This window comes from Eulemur rufifrons, chromosome 15 (genome assembly GCF_041146395.1).
Source record: "Eulemur rufifrons isolate Redbay chromosome 15, OSU_ERuf_1, whole genome shotgun sequence".
Classification (NCBI taxonomy): domain Eukaryota; kingdom Metazoa; phylum Chordata; class Mammalia; order Primates; family Lemuridae; genus Eulemur; species Eulemur rufifrons.
The window spans coordinates 8,515,939-8,541,757 of NC_090997.1; the positions used below are offsets into that span (position 1 = coordinate 8,515,939).

The 25,819-nt window shown below is 38.2% G+C and overlaps 1 protein-coding gene across 1 annotated transcript in view; it reads left to right on the top strand.

Annotated features, from left to right (window-relative positions):
* DNAH8 (dynein axonemal heavy chain 8) overlaps positions 1–25,819 on the top strand; it is a 296,755-nt gene that overhangs the window by 179,739 nt on the left and 91,197 nt on the right. The window contains 12 exon segments of the mRNA XM_069487596.1: positions 1,156–1,309; positions 3,513–3,677; positions 5,124–5,350; positions 7,614–7,732; positions 9,354–9,457; positions 10,431–10,607; positions 12,353–12,520; positions 13,045–13,260; positions 16,506–16,643; positions 17,834–17,961; positions 18,758–18,929; positions 20,299–20,454. Of these exon segments, the coding sequence (XP_069343697.1) occupies positions 1,156–1,309; positions 3,513–3,677; positions 5,124–5,350; positions 7,614–7,732; positions 9,354–9,457; positions 10,431–10,607; positions 12,353–12,520; positions 13,045–13,260; positions 16,506–16,643; positions 17,834–17,961; positions 18,758–18,929; positions 20,299–20,454 (1,924 nt within the window).

A 25,819-nucleotide genomic window follows, 5' to 3' on the forward strand; every position in this document is an offset into this window, starting at 1 on the left:
GACTACAGGCAGGCACCACTGCACCAGGCATTTTCTGTATTCTTGATGCTCTGGCATCTGGGGTCCTGCTGACTAGGGAGAGACTTAGGCTTCCAGGCTAGCCAATTAGAGGTTCAAACAGCTTGTCCAGGAGCATGCCTTTCATAGGCAAACCAACCAATCCAGAGAGGCTGGAACCTCTAAGAGGGGTGACTATTATGTATTAGTATGTATTGCAAAAGCACTACAAAATAGTTGGTCTAATTTTTTGAAAAATCTTCAAAAAATGGTTATGTGACTTCATTGGCTGATTGATTCAGAGACTGGCCAGTTAGAGGATTACTCTGACAGCCCCAGGCTACCAGGTCTTTCTGGTTCCACTGCCGATCATCGTTCCATCAGACCCTACGGCTTTCACTGAAGTCCCAATTACTTGCACTGTAGCACCTCTTCAAGTGAGAGTTTCCTTGTCATTAACTTGCCCATGAAGATTTATTTACATACAACACTTCAGAAAATGTCTGCTTTATTTTTATACATCGCATCACCTCTGGTAGCACACACATTTAACAGGAAACAGGGTAAACAGAAAAACAAAGACCAAGAACTTCTCTTTTCATAATCTATAACCACCTAATTATAACATTTCTATTATTTATACCCCATTATGTAATGCATATTTTCCTGTAGGCTTTCTCTGTATCTAGCCACTTAATGAGCTGTGCAAATTGTCTCTATATACATCTAATTTTGTTATATATAACTAACCTTGTCAGTGATTTTTTTCACAATTTATTGTGACTTTTTCACCAAACCAAACTCATCCAAATTTCAGGTTTTAGATATTGTACATATAATCACTTGGGCAAAATCTGTTGCGGAGGACTGTCAGATTGAAGACACTAAAAGTTCATTTTCCTATTCCCAGTCATGCTTCATGGATCATTTCTAGTAAATTCCCTATTTCTCACTTCTCAATTTAAATAAAACATGTTGGTTTTACTGGCAGTATATAGTTCTTTAGCTCTCATCTCTGTGTTTTCTAGCAGGCACTATTAATATCTGTGGGAGCAGGTACAGATTATGCTTTAATTATCATAGGTTGTTATTGTGTTTTGAGATAAATTATGACTACATATTTTCTAATTTTAAATTTTCTATCACTTCTCTTTTTAGGTCTTACAATGTGACTAATCTAACAGATGACTTAAAGTCTTTGTACAGAGTTGCTGGTGCTGAAGGAAAAGGCATCACCTTCATCTTTACTGACAACGAAATCAAAGATGAGGCATTTCTAGAATACCTTAACAACTTGCTATCTTCAGGGGAGGTAGGTCTCAAAAGTAGAGAAAAAGCTCGTATTATAAAACTATAAATTATATTTGTTTTTTTTTTTTGTTTTTTTGTGTTTTTTTTTTTGAGACAGAGTCTCGCTTTGTTGCCCGGGCTAGAGTGAGTGCCGTGGCGTCAGCCTAGCTCACAGCAACCTCAAACTCCTGGGCTTAAGCGATCCTACCGCCTCAGCCTCCCGGGTAGCTGGGACTACAGGCATGTGCCACCATGCCCGGCTAATTTTTTCTATATATATATTTTAGTTGTCCATATAATTTCTTTCTATTTTTTTTAGTAGAGACGGGGTCTCGCTCTTGCTCAGGCTGGTCTCGAACTCCTGACCTTGAGCGATCCACCCGCCTCGGCCTCCCAGAGTGCTAGGATTACAGGCGTGAGCCACCGTGCCCGGCCTAAATTATATTTGAATAGAAAAATCAGCAACCCTTCAGAAGCGAAACGTTTAGCATGTTCGTGATTTTAGAAATGATTACCATATGAGATTTAGTAGATTTTCTGAAGTTCCTGTGAAATTAATGCTGCCCACCTCCAGATTTTTGGTATGCTTTGTTCATTCTAAATGTGGATCCTTACTTGTCTCCTCAATCTTCCATTCTATCCTATAATTTATTTTAGGAGAAGCAAAGTATCTATATCTATCTACCTACCTACCTACTAGTCAAGAGTATGGAATGGTTTAAAGATTTCTGTAAGCTGAACATTCAAGCATGTCCATTCCCCAGATGCACACTGTCATGTAGGTAGACACCCATCCCCTCCCCCGACCCCACACCTCTGTCCGATACCCAACATGATGAGTGCAATGTGTGCTTTCTCACCGTCTGGGAAATGGACACGCTTGAAGCTCTGACTCAGAGGGATGGGGGGAGCATGGGCAATACATATAACCTGAACTTTTGTACCCCCATAATAAACTGAAATAAAAAGAAAAAAAACCCAAAAAATTAAAAAAATAAAAATTAAAAAAAAAAAGATTTCTGTAAGCTGTAAGGGGATGTTTGCATCACCACTTCTGATACCACTTGTATCAGCACTTCCATGAGCGTTCACAGGTTCGGTACTTTGTTAGAAGGCCTCACAGGACTCAACATAAACAGCTTGAGCAACCCAATTCCAAAAATCGGAAATTCAAAATGCTCCAAAATGCAAAACTTTTTGAGTGCCAATGTGATATTCAAAGGAAATGCTTACTGGAGCATTTTGGATTTCAGATTTTTGGATTTGGGATGCTCAACTGGTAAGTGTATAATGCAAATATTTCAAAATCTGAAAAAATCCAAAGTCTGTAACACTTTTAGCCCTAAGCATTTTGAATAAGGGATACTCAACCTGTATTTGTACTCATGTCTAAGATTTATTACAGTAACCAGTAAGGATCCATGGTGGGATCAGTAAAGAAAAAGGCACATCATGTGGAGTCTGGAGGAATATCCACGTGCAGGCTTCCTGTGTTCTCACCAAGGGGCCATACAGAGCATGCTCTCCCTCCAATATGAAGTGCGGTGACAGGCACTGTGTTTCTGTTCGGGGAAGCCCATTTGAGATGCAGAGTCTAGTGGTTTTGTTTGGGGCTGGTCATGTAGTCACTGCCTGCCTAGCTGGGCACAACTGCCAAAGTTCCAGATTCCTAAAAGGAGAGCAGGTGTTCACCATATTTCGCAATGTGTATACACAGTCTAGCAGGCACAGCAGAGCAGTTTTATCAATTAGTAATGGGGGAGATGTTCCAAAGGCCAAGTTCCCTGATACCCCCCAAGGGCCAGGTCTGCAAGCACATCCTTCTCAAGATTAGGCCTGCTGTGTTAACTCTTCCCTGCACAATGGTGTATACAGATGCTTACTGGTGCACAAGCTAGTTAAGTATTTTAGAGCCAGAGTTGAGAAGACTGACTATGAGTCAAAGAAGAGAGGGCAAATCTGGGCATTTTAAAGAGGAGATTGAAATGGTGATAGCTTTTTGGCGATAGCTCTGTGAGCCCAGGAAACCATAATTTGCTCTTGATTAAGCTGCTCAATAAAAATTTGCGCTCTTGGTAATCTCTGGCTAACCAAGGGTTTGACCTGTGGAGGCGCATAAAGAAAATATGAGACGAGATGACGTGAAAAAAGGGACTAGACTTCGGCAGTGAATTGGCCATGGGGAACTCTTAAATACAGAACACTGTCTTGTCTGTTCCTCAAAGATTTCTAATTTGTTTGCGCGAGATGAGATGGATGAAATCACCCAAGGTCTGATATCGGTGATGAAAAGGGAGCTGCCTCGCCATCCTCCGACCTTCGATAATCTGTATGAGTACTTCATTTCAAGATCAAAGAGGAACTTGCATGTTGTTCTCTGCTTTTCTCCAGTGAGTTTTTATTTTTTTTATTCCTATCCATGTACAAGGAGTTACTTATTTAAAGGTACTTAGTTTACCTTCTCTGATGAGATGATTTGCTCAGAAATTGATGTTTTTACATTGACTTAAAATTAATGAATACTTTACTACCACTAATCTCCATCAACCAAAATCTCGTTTCCAATATGATCATTTGAAATATTCATATTATTAGAAATTGTTCCGTAACCTACAATTTTCATTAATAGACATGGATTATTTGAATTGCAAGGGATTTGGTGATGAAATCTCATCCAGCTCTGCCTCCAGCATAGACATACCATCTTTACTAGAATGTCCCTGATGTAGGTTTGAATTCACTGTGCTGTTCAATACAGTAGCCCTTTGTTGTACATGGCTATTTAAATTTTGATTAATTAGCATTAAGTAAAAATAAAAATTCAATTGCTCAGTCCCACTAACCCCATTTCCAGTGCTCAATAGCAACGCGTGTCTAGCGGCTGCCACACTGGAAAGCACATATACAGAACATTTCCATTATAGCTCTGCTTCAGGGGGGTGTCACTGATTTACGAGGCAGCCTGGTTCATTTTTAGATGTCTAATTGCTAGAACGCTCCTCTTTACAATCAATTGAATTTTGTCTGTCTGCACTTTTCTCCTCTGATTCTGATTCTGCTCTGTAATGAACCCGATCCCTCTTCCACATAAAGCCTTTCAGATATTGGAGAAAGTTTTTGCAGACTCCCTAAGTTGTTTCCTTTTTAGACCAAACATCTGTTCGTGCAGCTGTTCTCACTTGTCCTGGTGCCCAGGCCTTTCACAGTCTTGATCTCTCTCTCTGAAAGAGTTCCAGTTTGTCAGTTTCCTCTTAAAAGGCAGTTCCTAGGCCGGGCGCGGTGGCTCACGCCTGTAATCCTAGCACTCTGGGAGGCCGAGGTGGGCGGATCGTTTGAGCTCAGGAGTTCGAGACCAGCCTGAGCAAGAGCGAGACCCCATCTTTACTAAAAATAGAAAGAAATTATATGGACAGCTAAAAATATATATAGAAAAAATTAGCCGGGCATGGTGGTGCATGCCTGTAGTCCCAGCTACTCGGGAGGCTGAGACAGGAGGATCGCTTGAGCTCAGGAGTTTGAGGTTGCTGTGAGCTAGGCTGACGCCACGGCACTCACTCTAGCCTGGGCAACAGAGTGAGACTCTGTCTCAAAAAAAAAAAAAAAGGCAGTTCCTAGAATCGAATGCAATGATGTATAATAGATGTAGTCCCAGGACAGGGAAGAGTGCGAAATATATTTCCTGTCTTCATCTGAACACTAAATTTATATATTATTGCAGCCCCAGATTTGTTAAAAAAAATTTTGATGTCACATTGTAGGCCCAGAATGTGTAACTCTCTCTCTAGCTGACTTATAATCCCTGTGTGTCTAATGCTTTGTGACTTTGCCATCAATAGGTTGGTGAGAAGTTTCGTGCCCGTTCTTTGAAGTTTCCCGGCTTGATCTCGGGTTGCACTATGGACTGGTTCAGTCGCTGGCCGAAGGAGGCTCTCATTGCTGTAGCCTCCTATTTCCTTTCAGGCTATAATATTGTTTGTTCTGGTGAAATTAAAAGACAAGTTGTAGAAACAATGGGGCTCTTTCATGATATGGTTTCAGAGAGCTGTGAAAATTACTTCCAAAGGTAAGTGACATTACATAGGCACCAGAGCTACTGAACCACCAAGTACACTCCAAAGAGGAATTAAATGTAACATCCAGTAAAACTGTGGTCCCCAACCCCCTGGGCCATGGACCAGTACCGTTCCGTGGCCTGTTAGGAACCAGGCTGCACAGCAGGAGGTGAGCAGCAGGGGGCAAGTGAAGCTTCATCTGTATTTACAGCCACTTGCCATCACTCGCATCACCACATAAGCTCCACCTCCTGTCAGATCAGTGGCAGCATTAGATTCTCATAGGAGCAGGAACTCTACTGTAAACTGTGCATGTGAGGGACCTAGTTGCACACTCCTTATGAGAGTCTAATGCCTGACGATCCAAGGGGGAGCTGAGGCAGTGATGCTAGGCTGGGGAGTGGCTGCAAATACAGATTATCATTAGTAGAGAGGTTTGACTGCACAATAAATGTAATGTGCTTGAATCATCCCGAAACCACCCCTCCCCCTGCCACCCAGTCCCTGGAAAAATTGTCTTCTATGAAATTGGTCCCTGGTGTCAAAAAGGTTGGGGATTGCTGCAGTAAAAGACTCCTCACATTGATTGAGCAGGAGGTCCCAGCTGCATTTAGATTGTTCTTGCTTTGATTTTCGAGTGATTACGAATTGAAAAGATGGCAAATAAACGAGATTTAAAAATTAACCGGTATCCACACTTCAATACCAGGCCTCAAAGTAACAGATGCTTAATGAATTGCTTCATTTCATTTGTTTAATTTTGTTTTGGAAATGACTTAACTAATTCCTTAGAAACTGTTTAAAATTAGTTTCTTATTCAAATGAATTATTTATTTCGATGAAAGTACATTGTTTTAAAGTTTCTTTATTGCCTATGTTAAGAGAACATTTAGGTTTTGTATTTTTATTTCTTAGTCTTATTAATGTTTTTATGCCAAATAATTGTGAAACAAAATACTAATTGATGGTAGGAAAACCACTCAGTAAAAGCAGTGATTGTGTGTTCATTATGCGAAAGCTGGTGTGAACAGTTCCAGAACACAGCTTTCCCTGCGACCCCCAAAGCATGATGGTCACTGTGTACGACTGGCAGGTGGGCCCATGTGGATCTCAAGAACAGTGGGCTACTCCCTTAGGGTTAGCGGATGGGCTTCAGGGGGTGCAGAAACTCCCAGAAAAGCTATGTCTGTTTTTCTGAATAGAGAGCTTTGGTAACACTGTCATTGATTTTCAAGGAGGTCCCTGCCTCACAAAAGTTTGTTTATTCTAGACCTTCTTCTTTACTTAAAACCATACCCAGACTACCCCTCCTAAATAATTCTAGATAATCTCCCAGATTGTCTTGGTGAATCAGCATGTATTAATTCTTACTGTTCAGAAGATTTTCTTTCTACTTAACTTGAACTCCTCCTGCTCATGTCATCTGTGACATAAATTTTTACCTTTGTACAGCTGTATAAAACAGTTTCTTTATTTTTCAAAATTTTGGTGTGTTTTCCAAATTTTTCGTATCTTCTTAGGTTGTAGAAGTTTATTCTGAATACAATATTTTTATAACACTTTAATGATAGTCACATATGTGCCCAAGTTTCTAAAAAAAAAAAACTTTAAAAATATTAAAAATTTTCAGAACTCCAAAAGTGAAAATTTAGTGTACAAGGCAAAATAATTTTATAGTATGTGAAGAACTCTTCTTTGACTTGAGTTTTTTCTGTATAAAATTATTTCTTTTGTCTACTTCTATCATTAAATATAATTACTATAATAAAGCCCACAATGAGTTGAACATTTGAATCAAGCATGGCATCCTTGATTTTAAGGCCAATCAGATGAATCAGGGGAGAGATTGGTTTTTGATTCTCTAAGCCCACCCAGCTGGTATGCGGCAGGGAAGAGGTATGCAGAAAATACCAGTTGAATGAAAATCGATCATAGCACAAATTCATTTCAACTGCTTATCCCTAATATTTGTCCAGAACCTTAAAGTTTACAAAGCATGTTCATATATGCTATTTTATTTGATCTTCACAAAACTCTGGAAGGGGTAGGGCAGACATTCTTCTCTCAGTTTTCCAGATGAGGAGACAGAAGCCCAGAGTCAGAGTTAAAGGTCAAATCACCAGATAGAGATTTAGTGCTCTTTCCGTACGCAATTTCTGCTTTCCTGCTCGTGAAGCACTCTACAGAATCACATTATTTCATGTTGGGAAGGGTGTCATTTTATGGCAGTATACTGGAATAATAGAAATGGTCATTTTTGTGTTCTACTTTCAGATACCGCCGGAGAGCACATGTGACTCCCAAATCTTATCTCTCATTTATAAATGGTTATAAAAACATTTATACTGAAAAGGTGAAATTTATTAATGAACAAGCTGAGCGTATGAATATTGGTAAGAAGAATGGAATCTTATCTTTTTAGGGTTTGTTTGATGGTGATCTCAATATTTTGTTTGGTGCATATCATGTTTGAAAGCAAAATACTAATTTTATTGTTAGTAGTGGATATTTTTAAGGGATGTCCTTAAGGGTCTTTTGAACTGTCAAGAAACTCTGAGCAGAAGAAAATCTAAACAGCGCTGGCCCATTTCCCCCAGCTCTGTGTCCACCATGCTGGGCGGTGAGTCACCATAGCCACTGAGTTGCTGCTTGCAGGCAGGGAGAAGACAGCTCTTGGGAACTGACTCCAATTTCAGTTTTTGGTTTCATTACGATTTGCCTTGATTTGTATAAACTTTGCCATGTTAATTTCTAATAAAGGAAATCTAAATTTCTAATAAACGAAAAGGCAAAACAGAAATAAAAACCAGTAAAAGCAAAAAGAGATAGTTGAGCTGAGCAGCAGTTTGCTGAGTTTCAGGCACATGTAGCGTGTAAGTAGGAAAAGTGTACATCGGAACAGATTCTGTGTCCAGAAAGCATGTGGCCCAAACAGTCCAAAGCACCTCAGTTCATTCTTTTCATTTCCCCTGGACAAAAAGTGGTCACATGCCATAACTGAACTCCAGGGTGTGTGGAGTGACAGTGATGATAGCAACACTGGGAAAGAAACCTTGTGAGGTTTTTCTCGTGACTCACCTTCTTGCAACTTTTCTGAACGATGCGCTAGAATCGGTAGTGTGCCAAAGCTGACTTGCACTGGCGCGTGAAAGCCAATTGTTACATTTTTAGGAGTTTTATGATGTGTTTGTTCAACATAGCCTTCATTAAAAATTAAGCCATATGTACCTAAATTAAATAAATTATATTTAAAATATAGGCAATAAATATTCAAAACTCATCACTTCCCAGTTATTTTTACTCTATTTTACTATTATCAATGTTCTTTAGGTTATTTCAATTCTCTCTGTGTGGTGGAAATATATAACGGTGAGCGACTGAGAATCTCCTGTTAGCTTGAAATAAGCTATGGTGGAAGTGTTTACACTGTGGAAACTGGAAAATATACAAATGGGTGCTTCCCCTTTCCCCAGAGACCCAGATGTTAAACATTTACCAACACACTGCTATCTAGAACCCAATTGATATGTGAGAAAGTCATTTAACCAATTATTTTTCTCAGTAGCACTGAAAGTCACAGAGTCAGTTACATACATTTTTATAGCAAAGAGAGCCACAAAAATGTTAATATATTTTCAATCTCATTTGCAATCTTAGCTGCAATATGATCAAAAAATGATAGCTACAAACTGTTTACAAAGCCAAAAAGAGCATGACTTTGTCAAGCTTCCTGAATAATCTTATTCAGTATGATATTGTGACTTTCCCTTAAATGTAGCTAGATGATTGATATTCTTCAATCAGAGCATTTCTTTACCCTCCACTGTTGAAACTCTGAAATATGGTTAGGATTGTTGCTCCTAAGATATGTATATTTTTAAAGCTTTTGTCTATAAATAATTATATGTGTTAGAGTGCATGTGCAGTCCCTTATAAGTAGTAAATATTGAATAAGTATTTGATGACGGGCTATCCACATACTCAGCAAGAGTGTGTATGTGTGTATTTCTCAAGGTCTTGATAAGCTTATGGAGGCAAGTGAATCTGTCGCTAAACTCTCTCAAGATCTTGCAGTAAAGGAGAAGGAATTGGCAGTGGCTTCTGTAAAAGCAGATGAAGTGAGTTTGCATTTATTTTATCACTACTGATGAGGAATACTTTTCCATACTAAGAAAGCATTATTTTAAAATATTATTTAAACATAAGCAGGGTATAAACCAATATATAATTTCTGGTAAGGTAAGGTTCACAAAGACCATTAGATATTTTTGTTCAACTTATACCAAGATGTATCTAAACTATTATATCTGCTACTTGGTCTAGGAATATTCTTTCTTCTCTTGCTCTCTCTTGTTCTGTTTCATCTGTTTATGAAGTTTCTATGAGTTATATTTGGTCTTCTCTTTAAGGACCCTGTAAGCTCTAGGTTTCTAGGATGGCCCAGGCCTCATCTAAAGTTTGTGTCTAGGAGAGAAAAGGATAAAAGAAAGAGGTGATAGAGTTTAAAAAAAGAAAGAAAGAAAGAAAGAAAGATACTTCTCCCATGGTGGTAGGGATCCAAGTGTGCTGCTCCTTTGTCTACAGCCCGTCAGTTTCAGGCTGCTTGCAGCTGCCACTCACTACCAGTCACTTGAGAACAGACACTTAACTCTTGACCCTTACCCAGGCACTGAAATGAGTGTCATAATACAGGGGAAGCACTTAAGCATGGTCCTGGCCTATGCTGAGCACCTAATAAACAGTGGCTACTTTTATTGTTATTACATGAGGCTTTTATTTTGGCTTCTGACCTTATTCTGTTATACTTACTTGAATTATTTTAATTTTCTAGAATTCAGAGAGTGGAAATACCATTTCTCTGAAAGCTTAGTTATTTATATGTAATCTAAGTCTAAGGAAAGCTTAGGAAATTGGAGACTGAAAGGAACTGCTCAAAGGAATTACCTCAATAAACCTTAAAATATAGACAACTTGGGGAATAAATTTTCTCTCAGTCATGTTTTATATTGAATAAATATTCTCTTACTACTCAAACCTGTAAATTTTGCTTAAAAGTTTTCTATTTGCTTTCATGTTTCCTCAATTTAACAGGTCTTAGCAGAAGTCACAGTAAGCGCTCAGGCTTCAGCCAAAATTAAAAATGAAGTACAGGAGGTAAAAGACAAAGCCCAAAAAATTGTGGATGAAATTGACACTGAAAAAGTAAAAGCTGAGACCAAACTCGAGGCCGCTAAACCTGCGCTGGAAGAAGCGGAAGCGGCCCTGAACGTAAGTGGTGCATTGCTCTCTCTCCCAACACAAGTTCTAGCAGGCGCCATGTTTCATGACTTGAAATCAACTGTGGGATTGTATAATCAGGAAACTCAATTGCATTTTTGATGTGATTTATTAATCTTAATCAAATGTTTCCATCGATTCTGTTTTCTAAGTTCTAGTTTTTTCAAGTCCTGACTTCTCATATCACATCATTTTTATTGCATAAAAATCAGCCTTCCATGAGAACTGGGAAATAATGCTGGTGATTAATGGCCTAAACAGAACAGGAATTCAGAGTACATAGACAGCCTCCTCATTTCCTCCAGCATCTCCTCCAGATTATGTCATGCCCCCTTTTAAAATCTTCCAGTGGTTCCCACTGCTGTTAGGGTAAAGTCCCAGGGTAGGCGTCCACTGCCGTGAGGCAGGTCCATCTGCATTTGCCTCTCATGACCACCATTTCATACATATTTATATATGTGTGTGAATATATGATCTAGAGTAAATTTACTTAACTTTCTTGAGTCTCCATGGGGATTTTAATTTCTTTTTGATGCTTGAAGGATGAATGTAATCACTAAAAGTAATTAATGCAATTTGCTGGACACATAGAAAGTGCTGAATAAATATCTGTGCTTCTGCTGCTGCTGATAACCACTCCTGTCTACCTCTTGAACTTTATCTCTTGTCGTTCTGTCCCTACACATGATATGACCAGATCTTACAGAAACACCTATAAGATTCTATAAGAATCGTGGTCTGTTACCTTTAAATGTGCCTGTCCCTCTGCTGGGAACCTAACCTTCATTGCCTAATAAGAGTCATTCTTCAAATCTTGGCTGAAGGCCTCACTCCTTCCAGAAAGTTTTCAGTTCTTCTGGATTCTCCTGTGTTTTCTTATCACTCACATGGTTCTTTCGTGGCAGAAATCCTAGTGTAGGGTAACCATGTTTTCTCTGCCTTCCTCCGGAGGTTATGAGGACAAGCCTGTTTTTGTTTGTTTTGTTTTATATGGGAGAATGCCTGAAGTTGTTAAATGAATGAATAAATCTATGATAATCATTTAATACATTTTTTCACAATGACCAGGAGACATTCTGCACCCCCACTCCCTTTAGAGGTTCCACAATAACATGCAAAAGGGTGAGATCACTGAACCAAAGAAACCCTAGGACATTTTATTGATATGGTTTCCCAGTCCTTCTTGCCTTCACTGTCAGGCAATGTCTTAATCCAAACCCAGCTCATGGATAGAAACTTTTAAAAATATTTTCAAGAGCCACATGTTACAATAACTTCTTTTGTCTCCTAATTCCTTCCCTTCAATAGACAGAGCAGCCCCCAAAATGAAGACTGAAGGTGACGTTTCTGATACTCTGGGCTTTCTCTCCTCTCTTAGTATCCACACATAATATAGACTCTGTGCTTTGAAGATGGAAGTTATCTAAATGTTACATATCAATGGGTCTTGTTAATGGAGGTCTGGAGTTGTAGGCAGTGGATGGTAGTGATATTTTAAACCATTTAGTTGGGGTCAAGAGGAAAAAAAAGAATAAAAACAAACAGAAATCCAAAAATAACAATAAAACAACCACTGTGCAAAAATCTTGTAATTCAAACCCTTGAGGAGATAAAAGTCAGGAACTGAGGAGAAAATATGTTTTTAAATTTTCTACCTTAATTATTTAAAAGAGCTTTTCATGTAACTATTCATACTACTCAATAAAAAATGTATTGACTCCTACTCCCAAATGCAGACCATCAAACCAAATGATATTGCTACAGTCAGGAAGCTTGCGAAACCACCGCATCTCATTATGAGAATCATGGATTGTGTTCTGTTACTATTTCAAAAGAAAATTGACCCTGTTACTATGGATCCGGAGAAACCCTGCTGCAAGCCATCGTGGGGGGAGTCACTGAAGGTGAGTAAAACCTGTCTGTGTGAGTCCTGTGAGGTGCAGCCAGTGTCCCTTGCCCAGTACACTCCATACAGACCAGACAAACCGGCAGACAGTAATTGATCATTGTGTATCGACCAGTTTATCTCAAACTCCGTCACCCAAAATGTAAGTAGCGATAGATTTTAAAGCTGAATGCCTTCTTTTGATGAAATCTGTCCAGAACCAGTGGGTAGCATTGGCCCGGCCTAGGTGGTGTCAACCCAATCCAGTCTTCAAAAGGGTCCCTGGGTGGTTTGAGGCACTCAGGCGCACTTACGAGACAGGAAACCTACATCGCTTTTCTTCTTTACTCTTTCACTATGGAAACTGAAACACAATTTGCCATTTACAGATTTAGGTTGACTACTGCCAATAGTCTTTATTTGTATACTTAGAGCAAATCAACTGTTACTTTGAAAAACATTCAATTTAGAAGTGCATACTAACTCAGGAAGAAACTATCTGTTTTGCCCCAGAACTTACCGGGCTGTGATACTGTTTTTCAGTTGATGAGTGCAACAGGATTCCTGTGGAGCCTTCAGCAGTTCCCCAAGGACACTATAAATGAAGAGACTGTGGAGTTACTCCAGCCGTATTTTAATATGGATGATTATAGTTTTGATAGTGCCAAAAAAGTCTGTGGGAATGTGGCTGGTCTGCTGTCTTGGACACTTGCTATGGCCACATTTTATGGCATCAATAGGGAAGTGTTGCCTCTGAAGGTAAAAGTTTCCCTGCTTCTCCCAGTAAATCAATGTTTAATAAAATCAATCATCCATATTCCTGCTATGAAGAGACAAAGCATAATTTAGGTTAATAAAGGTAGATGTCCCTGTTACCAAATTTTTCTCCTGTCCCTATGTCCTCTCAAAGTTTCTCATTCTTTTTATATCCATTACATCTTTCCTGGCAATGTGATAAGAAACTGAAACCAACTTCTTAACTTAAACAGGAAGTGAATTTGTTGGGAATAATAATAAAGTTATATAAAAGAAAACTTTCCATTTCTTTAAAGTTCGGAGATTGATTACTCTATTCTAAGCTAAACTTATAAAAAATAGGATCAACACCTAGAAATGTTCTAAATTTCAAAGACAGAAAGAGAACTTTATATGCAATCTAAAAAACAAACAAAATTTAAATGGTTGCTTATAAAAGAAGAGAAATTGGGGTGTTGCACACTTTCCACAACACTAAATGGTAGAATATAATGGAAAAAACATATGCAGAGTTTTGAGGAGGAAATTGCTGTGGTTCAAGAATTCAATAATGGTGCTCTTCATGAATGAGGGAACAAAAAGACATTCTTAAGGATGCAGCTTAAATATTGTGTGGTACATACACACACACACACACACACACACACAGACCCCTCATCTGTATCCACCTAGGCTGTCTTTCACGTCTGAGGGAATAGAAAGACATTCTTAGGAGTGCAAGGATTCATAAAATAAACCACCCAAATGCACACTACCCCCCGGACCCCACGCCACCCCTCCCCCCAACCAAGCTAAAAGTGTTGCAAATGGCTGCTCCATGGAGTGGAGAATGGTGAGCTGGTGGGCAGGGGCTACTATTTTTCACAATAAGCCTCATAGAAACGGCTGCGTCTTTAAACTCTGTGCACAGGTAACTTTGAGAAAAATAGAAAATAAATAAAAGTAAAAAGGTTTTAACAAAGAAAAGTGATAGGAAAATATAGTAAATACACCCCACCCAAACAGAATGATACCAAGGAAGAAATGTTACTGTAAATGTAGGATTCAAGAAGAAAAGCACATGACAGCAGAGCTATTTTTTTATTGATAAAAATTATGATCTATAGTGAAACAATTGTAACAATGCTTTAGACAATAAATAAAATAATATCAAATTATGTGAAGCAAAATCTAATGGTATTGTAAGTGGAAATTAACAAAAATAATATTGTAATTTGAGACAGTGGCACACGCCATCAACCTATGCCAGGTCTGGTGGACATAGCGTCAGCTTCACAGGTGCATGCACAGGGCACCATGTTTAGAAGGGCCCACACTGGGTTTAATGCTGTTCTTGCCCTCTTGAAATTCTTAATAATTTTTTAGCAGGGGCCCCATATTTTAATTTTACACTGGGGCTTGCAAATTATGGAACCAGTCTTGAGTAGGCATAAATTAATAATTATGTAGAAATTTTATACGATATTATTTTTCAGGTTGAGTAGCTACATTGAACTTTCTTCAATATAAACAAAGAATATCAAATTATTTCTAAAGTCCAAGAAACATTTCCAAAAATTTATTCTATTCAATGCTAAAACAAAACCTTGATTAAGTTTCCAAAAACAAAAATTCCTGGGGCCTCAATTCTCTAATTATAAGTAATAAAATTAGGAAGTTTACATTTTAAAAAATCTAGTAACTTCTATTTAGGAAATGATGAAAATAAGCTAATTACCAAAGCTTTTGTGATATGCCCACAATGGTACTTTCTTAGCCCTTAAATGCATTAAAGAAACTAAACATTCCACTTAAAAGTTAAAGAACATACTCACTCATAAGCACACATACAACAAAATTTAAGGAAAGCAGAACAAAGCTAATAAAAATAACATAAAAAATCAGAGGAGAGAAAAGCAGCAGAATTAACAAGTCAGTCAAAGAACTGGTGCTTTGCAAAAATAAGCTGTAAAAGGTGTGTTCCTGCAAAATCTAATGAAGAAGAAAATGCATAGAAACAAATGAGAATAGAAAGATAAAGCCACATAATCATAGATGTGTAGATTTAAATAATTAAAAAGAAAATTTTACATGGCTATATGTAAATACATTAAAAATCTAAATGAAATGAAAGTTTTCTGTGAAAAAGGACTAAATTCAAGTAAATATTGAGAAAGAAAATGAGAACGTTATCAAACAGCTTTTACTCCAGAAGGCTCTGGGCCTAGATTAATTTGCTTACTAATTATTAATCAACTTTGCTGATTAATAATTTTAAATGTACAAGAAACAGGTATTACCATATCATAGAACTTAGAAAAATATGAAAAACTACTGTTCCAGTAATTTCACTTCAAAGAGTCTTTATCAAAGAAACAATACCAAATGTTTACATATCCAATAGTATTTACTATAGCATTATTTATAATAATTAAAAATGGGAGGAGGGGAAGAAGTATATAAAAATAAGAAAAAGGTTGAGCAAATTACGATACATTCATTCAAATTATGGAATATCATGCAGCTGTAGAACTAATATTCATGAAAAAAGTTTAAGGACATGGGAAAATGATTATGCAAGTACTACATCAAATGAAAAAAAATCAAAATGCCAATTGCTGATTTCTTTTTTTTTTTTTTGAGACAGAGTCTCACTCTGTTCCCTGGCCTAGAGTGCCGTGGCATCAGCCTAGCTCACAGCAACCTCAAACTCCTGGGGTCAAGCAATCCTCCTGTCTCAGCCTCCCGAGTAGCTGGGACTACAGGCATGTGCCACCATGCCTGGCTTATTTTTCTATAAATATATTTTTTAGCTGTCCATATAATTTCTTTCTATTTTTAGTAGAGATGGGGTCTTGCTCTTGCTCAGGCTGGTCTCAAACTCCTGAGCTCAAACGATCCGCCCGCTTTGGCCTCCCAGAGTGCTAGGATTACAGGTGTGAGCGACCGCACCCGGCCTCAATTGCTGACTTCTTAAAACAATATTCACAGATTATCTCTGAGTAAAATCATGGGTAATGTTTGTTCTCCTTCCTATACATTGCTGCATTTTCCGTGGTTTTCATATTGAACATTAGTAATTATAAGAAAAAAGTAATGAAATATCCCCAAGACCTTCTGCTTCCCCAGCTGAAAACACTGAAACAGATGACCCACAAAGTATCATCAAGCACAAAAATTATGTAATCTGTGTTGATACTTACCAATTAAAATCAGGAATGTTTTGTGGAGCTAGTACACTACACTCATCGCCTCTGCTTCCTTTGAAGGCTAACCTGGCCAAGCAGGAAGGCCGCTTGGCAGTTGCCAATGCGGAGCTGGGGAAGGCACAGGCACTGCTGGATGAGAAGCAAGCTGAGCTGGATAAAGTACAAGCCAAATTTGATGCAGCGATGAATGAGAAAATGGTGAGATTGAATATACAAATTTACCAAAACATGCTGAAACTTTACACACGTATGTGTTGTATTTAGAAACTGGGCAAATATCTATAATGAAAAAAATATTCACCAGAATTCACTTATCCACTGGCTGTGTCTACCTGTTTTGGATCTTTGGGGCTCAAAATTCTTTTTAGTGTTTTTACCAATCAAGTGTCTATAAGCGTAAGCTGCGGTGTCATTTAAAGAGCATTGATTTTGGAGTTAGAAAACTGGGTTCAAGATCCAGCTCAGGCGCTTAATAGCTCTGCATTTGGGGCAATTGACAAGCCTCTATCTGTTAAATGGCAGCCTAATATGATCTCTTGGGGTAGGTTATAAGCAATGGTGGCTTAGTGAATGGTCACCAGTCTTCTTGTGGGGCACGGAGGGAAGGTGATGGTGGGCAGGGAGGAAGGAGAGGAAGATCCTGATTTGTAGTATTTGCTGATTTCTGTGGTGTAAATATTTCCACTACTACCAACTTTAAACTACCAATGTAACGTCACTGAGCACAAGTTTGGAAAAAGATGCGCGACAGTAGCGCACTATTGCATGCTGCTTCAACCGTGCGGATACAATGGACGTAACCTCAAGAACATAGATGATATTTAAATGTAAATAATTAGGAAGTGATGCGTTTTTATTTATTAGCTTTGCCTTTAGTATAATTCAATTGTAAGTTTATATAATTTAATTTTTAATAAAGGCTGTGTTTAAAGCCGGCTCACAAATATTCTGACAGTTTAACAGTTGGCTCCTATGAGCTGGTTCAAGCTGGCTGCGGCACACTACTGTCATCTAGAAGTTTTTCTAGAGAAAATATTTTGTAAACAGCAAAGAACTCAGGACTATTATTAAATCCAAGACTTTAACATGGTATATTTTATTGATTTGATTCCGTTTTGAAAATATTTAATAGGAATACTATTTCAATTTATATGATTTGGATTCTCTCTTACAAAATTGCTTTTCTTAGAATTTTGTAAGGTAAAATCCCTGTATCATGAATAAAGATCAGAATGTAATATGTAAAGTTTCACTTATACTGTAATTTTAGATTATATTTATTTTGCAAATTAAGAAATCTCTCCAGTATTTTTAATGTGTGAATATAATGAATGTTCGATTAAGCACTTTAAAAAGTTCTTTGAGACATTCTCCCATCATGAATGCAGGATTTGCTTAATGATGCCGATATGTGCCGGAAGAAGATGCAGGCGGCTTCCACGCTCATCGATGGGCTGAGTGGGGAGAAAGTCCGATGGACCCAGCAAAGTAAAGAGTTCAAAGCTCAGATTAATAGGTATGAATTTTGGTCTTTGTTACAGTCGCTCTCCTTCCTCGTGACATTAGAGAACATAAAATCCGTTTCCATGGCGAATGCTTTTCTCCTTCCTTTCCACATGCCCGTCTCTGGATCCCATCGGCTAAGAAAGTATTTACAGTTTAAATCATGGACACTCAGTAACATGCTGTAGAGAGTGAAGAAGATTTTGTGAAACATCGTAAATGTGGTTCATACTGAAACTGTACATTTTCAGTATGTGACTGTCTCTGATACTGTTTGGATTTGCCAAAACAGTCTAGATACTCTAGTTCTCTACTCTTCACCTCAGTGATTTTGAAAGTGTGGCTCAGTGGTTTAACTTCAAGGGTATCTTGTGTGAGTGTCTCTTGCTGTTCTCAGAAAACTTAAAGGGAGAAGAATGAGAGAAAAATAGGAAAATGGCAAAAAAAAAAAAAAAAAGAGGGGGGAAGAAAAAGTGGTTTAAATAGAAGACTGAAACCTGAACAGGACCACGGCATGGAACCGGAAGAAGGTGCCAAGGCTCTGGGCCTGCAGGCTTCAGGAGGGAGCCTTCTTTCCTGCTCCCTGGCCCACCCACAGGTGGCCACTCTCACCTCCTTTTGGGGTTTTGGGCTCCTTTTCACATGGTCTTTGCATGAGTGGCTATCAAGTGTTAAGCAAGGCAAAGAAGGATTTCACCAGGTAACAAGACAAAACCGCACCGTGTCCTTTCAGACAACTTAATGGAAGCAACTGAAACGTGTGAGGAGACTCACGTTGCGGAGGGGGCTTGTGTGTTTTTTCTTAACAGACTTGTAGGTGATATTCTGCTGTGCACAGGATTCCTTTCCTACCTCGGTCCTTTCAACCAGATATTTAGGAACTATTTGCTTAAAGATCAATGGGAGATAGAACTGAGAGCACGGAAAATTCCTTTCACTGAAAACCTGAACCTTATTTCAATGTTGGTGGATCCTCCAACTGTAAGTTTATTTTTCCAGTATTATTTGACTTTCAATCTCATTTCTTTTCTTACCAAGAAGTCAAAGTATACCTAATTTTTTCTTATTTTCATGTAGTTGAAAAGATCCTTCTGAAAGTGCTTATGAGTTATTTAAAAATAAATTTTCTTTGTGCTATAAAAGTTCCTTTGCATTTCAAGTAATCGCTCTTCCAAATTCAAATCAACTGCATTGCTGTGAACTAAAAGATCATTCATGAATTATAGGCTTGCTAATACTGAGCTCTCCGTTATTTACGCCACTCCTGTTAAGTCACTCTCTTTCAAACATTTTAGGCAAATGTAGGCATTATCTAAGCTGTAAGTGCTGGTATTAACCTTATTTGTATCATTCACTGTGTTTTCTAGTGTCCCAGAGCATAATGCAATAGCATGTCCTGGTATCACTGAGTAACAGTGTGTCCTACTGCACTAACCCTCCTTGCTGGAAATTGGATGCCACTGTCAATTTCCAGTAGAACTTGCTGAGCTCCTGTGGCAATAAATGCTTCCCAGGCAATTTGTATTCATGAGTTGCTTTTCTGATTTGCAAATCTGCTTTCTAGTTGCTGTTTCCTCAGGGAATGCCAGGCTATTAATTTCATGTTGTCTGTATTTAAAAGTTAAAAAATAATCTTTTCCAATTCAAACAACATTGAACTTGCCCTAACAGGGACTAGATTATGTGTTGAAGATGCATTGAACACTGATGAGGCGAAGTGGGCCGGGATATTCTTTATTAATTGTGCCCTTTGGAGGTCTTGGGATCGTTTAACGAAGGCGGAGGCTGGCTGGCTCATTGGATCTCCAGTGATTTTCTTGACTACGTGGAGGGAGACTGGCAAGCCCCTCTAAATTGGGAGAAATAAGTATTCACAAAGTGTCATCGATAAGCCCCTGCCAATATAATATCTCACCTCATCTGATTTCTCTCCAGCTGTGCAAGCACCTGTACCCCACGTGGGCAGAACCAAAGGGCAGGAGGGGACGTTCTCAGGGGCTTATCCTTGGGACTTACCTTCTTCTCTTCATTATAGTCATTATCTTCACTAACCCCAAATCAGGTTTAATATGCAATCAATTTACATTTCCCCTAAGTATGGAAGTATAAAGGGATAAACCTAGTTTGGGTTATTAAAGAAAGGATTCATTAGATTATAAATTTGCTTTTTAAAGTGGTTGCTATTTGGTTCAGATTTACAAATTTGCTTTTTTCTAAGTACCAGTTGTATAGTCTCAAAGAAAAAAAATATTTCCAAATTTTAAATTATTTTACATTGTGGAACTTTTAATTTCTAATGAAAGCATTCCTGGTCTCCTTCAAATGACTGTTTCCATTTCCTGTTGTTCAGATTGGTGAGTGGGGGCTGCAGGGACTGCCAGGAGATGACCTCTCAATTCAGAATGGCATTATTGTGACAAAGGCCACCAGGTACCCACTCCTCATAGACCCGCAAACTCAAGGCAAGACTTGGATCAAATCAAAGGAAAAAGAGAATGATTTGCAGGTACGTAGCATTTGGCGCATGGGATAGTCATCCTGAAATCATAAAAAATTTGGAAAATTTCAGTTGAATCTGCCAGTTGCAAAGTTGTCTCTATGATAAGTGTTTGCTAATTTACACTCTTGAATTTTGTAACAGTGACTTTGGGTGACAGTTCTGATTATTTTCTCTCTTTTGTACTCTCTCTTGATCTCCCTCTCCCTCTCTCTGTCCATTTCTCTGGCTTGATTGCTTTTGTTGATGTTGAATATGGCTTTTGTTCTAGGTCTTGGGTTTGAGTTTGAGCTTATAGAAAAGTAGCAAAAATAGAACATTGTGATCCTTCAGTTCAAGTCCATTCACGCTAACTTTGCTCAGGCTCTTGGTACTACTATTACATAGTGTATGGAGTCCAGCTTTGGGGCTGGAGTGTAATAAGGTGTTGATTTTAAGGTAGGGATAGACAGGGGTAGGATTCCAATGTTCTTGAGTCCTTTGAGAATCTTGTTACTGTAGACATTTTAATCAACTATCAATATTCAGTGTTTCCTAGACACTGCTCTAAGCCTCCTGCCTCCATCTTTTTGCTTATATTATTTCTACTAACCAGAATGTCTTTCTTCACCTTTCTGGCCACTCCACTTATATCTCAGATAAAAATATTAAATATTCTTCAAAGTTCACATCCAACACTGCCTTCATTAAGACTTTTCTTTGTCCCTGGCTTAATAAAGCCTGTTCTGAATCCTCACAATATCTTGTTTGTACTTGTGTTGTAGACTTAGAGTCTGTCTTGAATTATTGTTCTTTGTATATTTATCTTTTATCTCTACCATAAGAGAATTATGGGAAGAATTAAGGGAAATGGTCTCCAATTCCAAAAAGCTTCTTAGGACCCACACTCTTGGAAGGAGCGCACAAATGTGGTGTAGCCGGACACCCCTGCCCCTGAACCGCAATTCCTAGATCCAGCTTGACTGTAACTTGTCCCTGGCTCCATCCCTTTGACTCCCCTGGCTGTTCTCCCTGCTCTTCTTATTCTTGTTACCTTGACTGGACATCCTTAGCTCAGAGAGTGCACCTGTGTCACTTGGCTGTGAATGCCACTATTTTTCCTGATCATGGCTTTGTCTCTCCACTTCAGCATTAAATTCACTGATAGCCTTCCGTAATCTCCTTCCTGATACAACCCAGTCCCAGAAACCTTCTTGTGGACATAAGAAAAATATGCCTGAGACACTTCCTTATTTTGGAAACCATCTGCTGCTGAGATGTAAACAGATTGAATGGCAGTCTCGTTACTCAGAATACATTATTTTCTGGGTACGTGGATAAGCACATGGACAAACACACACACCAGAAAAACAATAGTTTATATGTCTATGGCTGTGCTTGCCCTTGGCAGCTTTGCCAAGGCCACCTTCAGTGCCATCTCCAGGACCTGTAACTCTGACTTCTGGAAAGAGAATGTATTTACCAGGTCTCCCTATCAGGAATTCACTGACTGCCTTGTAAACGCTTAACACCAGAATGTTTGTGCAGATGAACTGGGCTCTGGTGGTGGATACCACATAGTGTTTCTATACGAGAAAAAACCAAGTGAATTAAACCAGAATTTATGACTCTGAGATATTATTGCAAGTTTATAAAAGATGTTGAAGATGGTTATAAAGATAATCTTAAATAAACTGACAATTGAAAAATTATCTCTTTACTTGGGAAGGAAATCACAAAAATAGAGTTTGCCCCTTGGGAAATAAAGCAGGACATAAGCAAATTTAGTCTTATTGGGGCCTTATTTCATCTTGTTTAATAAGCTAGTGAAAGCCCTTTGTTTAGATCCATTTACCTTATCAACTCATAGTAAGGCCTTTACAGCACAACATTTGTATAAGGAAAGCTATCCATCCAGGGAAACTTTCTTCCTGTGCATTTTAAAATTTTAATTTTTCCTTTTTAATCAAGGAAGGACAAAAGTAGCCTTATTTAATTTTTCAATTCCACATCTTTTCTTCATAGAAAAAAAATTATATATGTATTTCATTTCACTCTCCTAATCATCTGTTGTCCTAGTGGGTCTTCCTTGTGTCTTATGGTCTGCAGCTACAATAGCATAAAGGCAATAGTTGAATTCAGAGACTGGAATTCTTGTTTTTTAAAAATGTAAGAAGATATATATATATAAAATCTTTATATATCCTTACAGTCTTTTAGGTTGACTTTGTGAAAAGTATCATATTCTTGCCTGTGCTACCAGGAGACAGAATACATGGACAGACCCTTGGTTTGACTCAATATATCATTTTTGACATCCTGCGTTTTTTTTTAAATCACTTATTCATCTTGTAGGGTCCTGAGAAGATAAATGAATATCCAAATATGCAAGTTACTTTGCCTTCTCCGAGTAATTATAGCTATGGAAGTTTAAAAGGATTAATCCTTGACTATTTCTCTTCCATCTGTCAGGAGCAAAGCTCTGCAGTTCCGTCTAAATAAGGCCACTGGATTCTCCTCTTTTAATTAGAGAGACCCCATTATACATGCAGGGCTTGAACAAAGTCATGACTCACCAAGTTTTGAAAATTAATTTTGGAGAAAGAAGAACAGAACGATCCCAAACCCAGCAGAAGGCGAGAAATTACTAAGATCAAATCAGAACTAAATGAAAAGGACAACAAAGAAACTATAAGGGAAATTAATAAAACAAAAAGTTGGTTCTTTGAAAAGATAAACAAAATAGACACACCTCTGGCTAGACTAACCAAGAGCACAAAAGTAAAATCTCTAATAACCTCCATTAGGAACATGAAAGGAGAAATCACAACCGATGCTACAGAGATACAAGATATCATCTATGAATTCTACAAAAATCTTTATGCACACAAACTGGAGAACGTGGAGGAAATGGACAAATTTTTAGAAACACATAGTCTTCCCAGGCTCAACCAGGAAGAAATAGAGTACCTGAACAGACCAATATCAAGAACTGAAATCGAAACAGCAATAAAAAACCTTCCCAAAAAGAAAAGCCCTGGTCCAGATGGGTTCACACCTGAATTTTACCATACATACAAAGAAGAACTGGTGCCCATCCTACATAAACTATTCTCCAATATTGAGAAGGATGGAGTTCTCCCTAACACGTTCTACCAAGCCAATATAACATTAATACCAAAACCTGGAAAGGACACAACAAAAATAGAGAACTACAGACCAATTTCCCTCATGAATATAGATGCAAAAATTTTCAATAAAATACTAGCAAATCGAATCCAAGTACTTATCAAAAAAGTAATCCACCACGACCAAGTGGGCTTCATCCCCGAGATGCAGGGGTGGTTCAACATACGTAAATCTATAAATGTAATTCACCACATAAATAGAAGCAAAAACAAAAACCATATGATACTCTCATTAGATGCAGAAAAAGCATTTGACAAAATTCAACACCCTTTTATGATAAAAACGCTTAACAAAATAGGCATTGATGGAACCTACCTAAAAATGATACAAGCCATATATGACAAACCCACAGCCAACATCATACTGAATGGGGAAAAACTGAAAGCACTCCCACTTAGAACTGGAACCAGACAGGGCTGCCCATTGTCTCCATTACTTTTCAACATAGTATTGGAAGTCCTTGCGAGAGCTATCAGGCAAGAGAGCAGAATCAAGGGAGTCCAAATAGGGAAGGAAGAGATCAAACTCTCACTTTTTGCTGATGATATGATGTTATATCTGGAAAACCCCCAGGATTCAACCAAGAGACTCCTGGAATTGATTAACGAATACAGCAAAGTCTCAGGCTACAAAATTAATATACACAAATCAGAGGCATTTATATATGCCAATAACAGTCAATCGGAAAACCAAATTAAAGACTCAATACCCTTCAAAATAGCAACAAAGAAAATAAAATATCTAGGTATATACCTAACTAAAGAGGTAAAGGACCTCTATAAGGAAAACTATGAAACACTGAGAAAAGAAATAGCAGAACTTGCAAATAGATGGAAAAATATACCATGCTCGTGGATCGGAAGAATCAACATTGTTAAAATGTCTATACTACCCAAAGTGATCTACAGATTCAATGCAATCCCTATTAAATTACCAACATCATTCTTTACAGACATAGAGAAAATAATTATACACTTTGTATGGAATCAAAGAAGACCCCGTATAGCAAAAGCAATTTTAAGCAACAAAAACAAAATGGGAGGTATTAATTTGCCAGACCTCAAACTATACTACAAGGCCGTGGTTCTTAAAACAGCCTGGTATTGGCACAAGTGCAGGGACACAGACCAGTGGAACACAACAGAAAATCCAAATATAGAACCATCCTCATATAGTCACCTAATTTTCGACAAAGCGGGAAAGAATATACTCTGGGGACAAGAATCCCTATTCAACAAATGGTGCTGGGAGAATTGGTTAGCCACTTGTAGAAGACTGAAACAGGACCCACAGCTTTCACCTCTCACAAAAATCAAATCACGGTGGATAACAGACTTAAACCTTAGGCGTGATACAATCAGAATTCTAGAAGAAAATGTAGGAAAGACTCTTACAGACATTGGCCTAGGCAAAGAATTTATGAAGAAGACCCCCAAGGCAATCACAGCAGCAACAAAAATAAATGAATGGGACATGATTAAATTAAAAAGCTTCTGCACAGCCAAAGAAACAGTCCAGAGAATAAACAGACCACCTACAGAATGGGAAAAAATTTTTGCATACTACACATCAGATAAAGGACTGATAACAAGAATCTATTTAGAACTCAGGAAAATCAGCAAGAAAAAATCAAGCAACCCTATCAAAAAGTGGGCAAAGGACATGAATAGAAATTTTTCAAAAGAAGATATAAAAATGGCTAACAAACATATGAAAAAGTGTTCAACATCTCTAATCATCAGGGAAATGCAAATCAAAACCACAATGAGATATCACTTAACCCCAGTGAGAATGGCCTTTATCAAAAAAACCCAAAACAACACATGTTGGCGTGGGTGTGGAGAGACAGGAACACTAATACACTGCTGGTGGGACTGCAAACTAGTGCAACCTCTGTGGAAAGCATTATGGAGGTATCTTAAACAGATTCAAGTAGACCTGCCATTTGACCCAGCAATCCCATTACTGGGCATATACCCAAAGGAAAAAAGGTCATTCTGTAACAAAGGCACGTGTACCCAAATGTTTATAGCAGCACAATTCACAATAGCAAAGATGTGGAAACAACCCAAATGCCCATCAATACATGATTGGATTAGTAAACTGTGGTATATGTATACCATGGAATACTACTCAGCTATAAGGAATGATGAAGATACAACATCTCTATGGTTCTCCTGGAGAGAGTTGGAACCCGTTATATTAA